The sequence below is a fragment of the Ipomoea nil genome, unplaced genomic scaffold (genome assembly GCF_001879475.1).
Source record: "Ipomoea nil cultivar Tokyo-kokei standard unplaced genomic scaffold, Asagao_1.1 scaffold0176, whole genome shotgun sequence".
NCBI lineage: Eukaryota > Viridiplantae > Streptophyta > Magnoliopsida > Solanales > Convolvulaceae > Ipomoea > Ipomoea nil.
In genome coordinates, this window is record NW_017616604.1 from 281,383 (window position 1) to 289,018 (window position 7,636).

Genomic DNA, 7,636 nt, shown 5'->3' on the forward strand with positions numbered 1-7,636 from the left:
TACAAAGGATGATTTGTCCCACTTTGTGCATAATCCTACACTACCGCTATCGAATTTCGAACCTTGGTTTCTTGCTCCAAATACTGCTGAACCAATAAACTTAGCTTGTGCAGACTTAGAACAGTTATTCTTCTCATAAGGAAAGAACGAATAGCGCCTACTGAACCATTGAGCTAACTTGTATATACTAAAATAGCTATTCTCTTGATCTCTTCGTATGGGAAAGGCGAATAGACATATTTACAAAAATACTATTATATTTCATTTTTTAAATATATTTCGTGAACAAAAAAAATCCTACTAGTTAGCTAGGCTGACTACTATTGCATTGGTTTGTTTTTATTGCGATGCTTCCATCCGATCCCCACGGACCCCACCCTTTCATCCCTATATAAACCAAACTAAACCATACAAGTTTTTCAATCCTTTTGAAGCTAAGAAATTAAAAGAAACACACACACACACATACAAACAAAATGGCCTTGGAGAAAAAGCCAAAACATTCTAATTCATTCTCTGGTGCACGGCTATGGGAAGATAGAATAAGCAATATCTTCAAGAAAGAAGCTGAAGTTCAGTTTGATAATCTCCCACCCCTAAGTGTCTTCCAAGTCCCAAAACTCTTGATTGATCAAAACCCAGAAGCTTACACCTCTCATTTGATAGGCTTGGGGCCTTACCATCATCTCAAGCCCGAGCTCTATCACATGGAGAGGTACAAGCTTGCAGCCATTAAACAGATTCTTGACCCCTTACAAATCCTCAACTTTCAACACATTGTTGTTGATAAGTTGAAGCAAATGGACCCCATGATTCGTGCGTGTTACAGCAGGTTCATGGACCTCCAAGAAGGCACTTTGGCTTGGATTATCGCCATTGATTCTTTGTTCTTGATCCACGTTTTGTCGTCCTATGATCCCAGAAATGACAATATTCTCACTCGGGACATAATCCTGCTCGAGAATCAGATTCCTGTTGTTCTTCTTAAAGAAATCTTGAAGCTAGTTGAACTGTCATCACCTTTCGATGAAGTATCTTTGATGTTGTTGAGGTTTTGCGAGGCGCATTCGCCGTTGAAAATCTCAATGGAATCGAGGAATTTCAATGATTCCGGCCGACAACCTCTGCATCTGCTAGATCTCATGTACCATTTGATTGTCAAGGATCAAGGTCCAGCGTCATCTTGCGACGTTATTGAGGTTCCAATTCAGGAGATTTCTTTCCTACAAAATTCCAGGGTTGAAACCAAGTTGATTGTCGCCCAAGAACAGGACGGCCAAGACCAAAACACGTTCCAAAAATTCGAGGAAATTATAAATGGTCTAGAGTCTATGGGTCTAAAAAACACACGACACATTATAACGCCGGTTAAGGCTGTCTCGAATGTTATTCCTTGGACCACCATTTCAGGTCTGTTCAGGACAGCCACAAAGATCGACGGGAACGACGAAGACGAGATAACAATCCCTTCAGTGGCGTCGTTATGTTGAGAAACCTCAAAGGTTAGAAAGAAAGCAGCATGTGTTCCATTGAAGAAGGTGAAGAGAGTTCATGTGATTACAAGCTGAAAGAGAAGATGAATAACTAACTGAAATACAGCTAACACTTCATAGGCTATATAGACAAGCCGTTATAACTGCCAAAGAGAAAGGGAAAAGACCAAAAAGGCCCCTGACTTATTAAGCTAGGAAAGAAAGCAGAAGGTGTTGCATTATGCATTATTGAGATGTTTGAGATGACTGAGGATGATTGAGCTGTGCATTACTTCATCACCCCCCATAAGCTGGAGCATGAAGATCTTGAAGGCCCAGCTTATCATGGAACTTGTCAAACAAAAGGCTTAGACAAGGCTTTTGTGAAGCCATCTGCATTCTGATTTTGGGAAGAAACAGCAAGAAGTTTGACAACCCCTTCATTGATCTTCTGTCTAACCACATGACAGTCAACCTCAATGTGTTTAGTGCGTTCATGGAAGGCAAAATTCTCACCAATAGCAATGGCAGAGTTGTTATCACAATACAAAGTTACTAGAGTAGAGAATGTTGCCTTCAAGTCTGCTAACAGAAATAACAACCACTGTACCTCACAAGTTGTGGAGGCCAAGGCCCTGTACTCTGCCTCAGAAGATGATCTAGAGATTGTAGCTTGTTTCTTGGTTTTCCATGAAATCAAAGAGTTGCCAAGGTAGATACAATATCCTGTCACATATTTCCTACTATCCACACAAGTTGCCCAGTCTGAGTCTGAAAATCCTTGCAACTTCATAAGAGAATTAGAGGGGTAGAACAAGCCTTTTCCAGGTGCCCCTTTTAGGTACCTTAACACCCTATCAGCTGCTACCATATGAGTGTCTCTTGGTTTCTCCACAAACTGACTCAACTGCTGGATTGCATAAGAGATGTCAGGTCTAGTATTGGTTAAATACAAGAGTTTCCCCACTAACCTTCTGAAAACTTCAAGTTGTGTGATGGGAATCCCATCAGAGTTGTTCAGTTTCTGTCCTGTGACAGCAGGAGTCTTAGCTGGCTTGGCTTCCAAAAAACCATGTTCTTTTAGGATCTCCAAAGCATATTTCCTTTGGCAAATGTTAATTCCAGCATCAGTTCTAAAAGCCTCAATGCCTAGGAAATAATTCAAGTTGCCCAAGTCTTTGATCTTAAAATGTTTATCCAATGACTGCTTCAATTCATTTATTTGAACAGAATCATTTCCTGCCAAAAGGATATCATCAACATACACCAACAAGGCAATGAAAGATGTTCCTATTTGTCTAGCAAACAAAGAGGGATCTGCAGAAGATTGTTGGAAGCCATACAGTTGTAAAGCTTTAGTCAACTTGGCATTCCATTGCCTACTTGCCTGTTTAAGGCCATACAAGGATCTCATAAGCTTGCAAACCTGATTTGGCTTCCCATTCTTAAAACCAGGGGGTAATACCATGTAGACTTCCTCCTCTAAGTCACCATGTAAAAAAGCATTGTTGATATCAAGTTGCTGAATGTTCCATCCCTTAATAGCAGCCACAGCCAAGAAGGTTTTGATTGTGGTCATCCTAGCCACAGGTGAGAAAGTCTCAATGTAATCAACACCTAATTGTTGAGTATAACCCTTTGCAACCAGCCTGGCCTTATACCTCTCTATAGAGCCATCTGCTCTATGCTTCACTTTATACACCCATCTACAACCAATGGGGGTTTTACCAATTGGCAATTCTGTTAAGATCTAAGTTTTATTATGGTTCAAAGCATTTATCTCAGCTTCCATGGCTTGTCTCCATTCCAAATGTAATACAGCTTCTTGATAAGACTGTGGTTCTTCAGAGGAAGAGATAGCAGCTGCACATATTCTATGATCAGGAGGTAAATTTTGGTAAGAGATGAACTTCTCTAGAGGATGGGGAGAAGTTCTGGCAATGGTGATGTTGGATGTGGCAGTCTGACAAATATAGTCTTGTAACTTTGAGGGAACATTTCTTGTTCTCAAAGATCTCCTAGGTTACTGTTGAGCAGCCTGATTGTCAGTGTTCCTGAAGTCATTCTCAGAGCAAGAATGTGTGTCATAAGCATGACTAGGACCAATGGAATAATCTCTGAACTGTGAAAGTTCCACATGAATGTCTGGTGTTTGCTGATGTTATAGCTGGACTTCTGCAGATTGGTCATTCAAGAAAGTATCCCTGACCATTCCACTCTCATCATGTTTTCCAGCCTGGTCCAATACACCAAAGTCTACTTCAATATATGTTGGGACCAAAGGGAGAGAAGGTCCAAGGCTTTCTGGTGCAGCACTGTCAGAACCAGTCCCTGAGTATCCTTCTTTAAAGGGAAAAATGTGCTCATGAAAAGTCACATTTCTGGAAATAAAAACAGCTCTGTCAATCATATCAAACACCATATACCCTTTTATATTAGCAGGGAATCCCAAGAAAATGCACTTCTTGGCTCTTGTTTGCATCTTGTTCCTTCCTTGTGAGATAGTAGTTGCAAAGCATAAGCATCCAAAAGATCTCAAGTGATTGTAATCAACATCTTTTCTGTATAACATCTGGAAAGGAGACTGGCCATCCAGAACTTCAGTGGGTAGCCTGTTTATGAGATAAGATGCATGCAAAACACAATGACCCCAAAAACTGTCAACAAGACCAGATTGAAACTTCAAGGCCCTAGCTATATTCAAAATATGTTGATGCTTCCTTTCCACTACCCCATTTTGCTGAGGGGTATGTACACATGATCTTTGATGGACAATCCCTTTTTCATTATAGAAAGCTTGCATCAGAAACTCATTCCCATTATCAGTTCTGACAGTCTTAATTTTGGCATCAAAGTGAGTGAGAACATAATTATAGAAATTATGAAATGTGGATCTGACCTCTGACTTATGTTTCATTAAATGCAGCCAAGTGTATCTGCTATAATCATCAACAATTGTTAAGAAATAATGTTCTCCATTAAGAGAAGCCACAGAAAAAGGTCCCCAAATATCCATATGGATTAGATCAAAACATTTCTCAGATTTATTATTGCTAAGAGAAAAAGGGGCTTTCTTATGTTTGGCAAAATGACATGTGTCACAAGCAGATTTAGAGGCAGTACATGGTGAGATTTTCACCCCTTTCAACATTTGCATCTTATTCATTGGGTAGTGACCCAGCCTATTGTGCCATATTTCAGCAGAAAGACTACTACAAGCCATTACATTGGAGTTATTAGCAGACTGAACAGAATGAACCTTCTTCCTGATAGGAGGGTTGGAGAGCAGATATAGTCCTCCTTTCTCTTTAGCAAAACCATCCACCCTCCCAAGATGGCCCTGAACATCACAGCAATCAGCCCCAATAATAATCTCATAACCTGATTCTCTTACCAGCTTGCTAGCAGAAACAATATTAAAGGAAAAAGATGGTATAAACAACACATTTTTCAACATCATATCCATGTGAAGTTTAATATTCCCAATGTGAGTAACATCAACTGTCTCTCCATTAGGCAGCCTTATTGATACTCCATGAACAACATAATAAGATTCAAAGTAGTCCAAATAACTAGTGATATGATCAGTTGCACCAGAGTCTAAGATCCAAACATCAAGACAATTTAGAACAGTATTAATATGAGGATTAAGGATGAACTTGCCTTCATTATGTTTCTCTGCAATCTTCCTGGATTCTGAACTGACTCCAGTGTTAGACAATGTCACAGCATTATTAGATGAATGACCCCCTTGGCCTTGGTTCTGCAACAAACTCACAAGCCTTTGAAACTGCTCAGCAGTGAGGCCTACATCTCCAACTTGGTTCACAGAAGCAGGCTGAGTCTCTTGAGCTTGTTTATCCTTAGATTTATAACCTGGAATCCACCCTGGTGGGAAACCATGCTTCTTGTAACATTTTTCAATCGTGTGTCCTAGTTTCCCATAGAACACACACTTAGGAAAACTCTTCCCAGAATTATTGATGAACTTCTTCTTGTTAAAGGAAGTTGCAACAACCACAGTGGACTGATCATCTGAATTCTGCACTGTTATGTTCTGCACAGAATTGGATTGAATCAAATCGGGATTCTTCATGGTGCCAGAGTTTCTAAGCTTCCTTTCCATCTTGAGAGCCATGTTAAGGACCTTCTCCATAACAGGGATAGGATCCATAACCAAAACTCCGGACTTGATGTTCTCATACTCTTCATTCAGCTCTTCCAGGAAACGAATAATCTGATCTTCCTGTTTTTCCTTCTGAATTTTTCTAATGAGTGCGCATGAGCACCTCGGCACACAATCACATTTAGGGATTGGTCTCATAGCGTTCATCTGGACCCATAGAGCATTAGATTTAGTGAAATATTCATTAATCGAAAGGTTACCTTGAGTTCTTCTGTAGATTTCATTTTGCAGCTCTGCAATTCTGTGAGCATCGACCTGAGAGTATCTTTTCTTAAGAACACTCCAAATTTCAGCCGCAACTTCGAAATACAGCACTCCCTCTGCAATCGTAGGGCTAAGGGACTTGAAGATCCAGGAGCATACAATATTGTTGCATCTCCTCCAGATCGGAAATCTCGGATCGGACTCTGCAGGACTTGCTATGCTTCCATCAACAAATCCATATTTGTTTTTAACTTCGAGAGCAATTCTCATCGATCTACTCCATGTTGCGTAATTAACTTCTGACAAAGGAGGAGAGACGAGCACGAGGTTAGGATTCTCCGTTACATGTAAGTACATAGGGTCGTGAAACTCATCCACGAGCTGAACATGGCTAGAGTTCATCGGAATGCGATCGGACGACGTTGCTTGCTCGCCACCATTCTCATCACCGGTTTAAGTCTCCGCCGTGACTGCCGCGGCGTAGCTCTGGTAACGCTCTGATACCATGTTGAGAAACCTCAAAGGTTAGAAAGAAAGCAGCATGTGTTCCATTGAAGAAGGTGAAGAGAGTTCATGTGATTACAAGCTGAAAGAGAAGATGAATAACTAACTGAAATACAGCTAACACTTCATAGGCTATATAGACAAGCCGTTATAACTGCCAAAGGGAAAGGGAAAAGGCCAAAAAGGCCCCTGACTTATTAAGCTAGGAAAGAAAGCAGAAGGTGCTGCATTATGCATTATTGAGATGTTTGAGATGACTGAGGATGATTGAGCTGTGCATTACTTCATCACGTTATGGCGCTACGCTTGCATCAGATGCTCCCCAGTTCTGCAAGGGGGCATCTGCAGCATCAAATTCGACCAACACGAAGCCACCCTTTACCTCCCAGTCATCACTCTGAACTCATGCTCAGAAGTTATACTGAGAAACCTCGTAGCCTACGAGGCTTCCATGCTCAAATCAACCTTGGAATTTGCGAGGTACGTGAATTTGATGAATGGGATTGTGGACACTGCTGAGGATGTTAGGATATTGAGGCAAAATGGGGTGATCAAGGGCACTCTCAGTGACCAAGAAACTGCGGACCTCTTCAATGGTATGAAAAGGTTTTTCACAAAACTAGATAAGATGTCCAACATTGAGGTTGCCATCAAGACGACCAATGAGTTCTATGATATGAGGATGATCGTCAGGGTCTATAGGAAGATGAAGAGAAATGCACACATACCATGGAAAGTTTTTGCTGTTCTTTCATTCATTTTAACCCTCGGACTGTTGGCTTTCGAAACATTGTGTGGGTCCTACCGTTGCAGAAATCTTTGGGCCAAGTAGTAACTAGGGGTGTTAGCGAACAGTGCTTTCGATAAACTATTCGTATTCGTGTTCGGTAAGTGTTCGTTTATGTTCGTTTGTTAAGGTAAACGAACATTAACAAACAAAATTTAGAGCTCGCTTTATAAACGAACATAGTCCGAACAGTTGTAAGCTCGTTCGCATCATGAACATGTTGGTTTGTGTTTGTTTAATAATGTTCGCGAACAAGCTCATTTATTGTTCGTTTAATAATGTTCGTGAACAAGCTCGTTGTGTTTGTTTAATATTTGTTTGTATTTTCTTTGTAGTTGTGTTACTTGTTTGGTTATTTTGACGAACATATATTATTTCTTGTTCACGAACGAAATGTGATCATGAACATGTTCATATGTTTCGTTGTTAAGAATTCACGAACGTATTCGTTAATGTTAACAAACATGTTCGTGAACGTTAACA

At 40.5% G+C, this 7,636-nt stretch overlaps 1 protein-coding gene across 1 annotated transcript; it reads left to right on the forward strand.

The window, feature by feature from the left end:
• The first annotated feature begins 787 nt into the window (after positions 1-787).
• Positions 788-7,355, forward strand: LOC109178185 (putative UPF0481 protein At3g02645). Its single transcript, XM_019327772.1, has 2 exons — positions 788-1,485; positions 6,663-7,355. Exons 1-2 carry the CDS (start codon positions 801-803, stop codon positions 7,196-7,198), a joined length of 1,221 nt encoding a protein of 406 aa, XP_019183317.1. The 5' UTR covers positions 788-800; the 3' UTR covers positions 7,199-7,355.
• Positions 7,356-7,636: the final 281 nt, after the last annotated feature.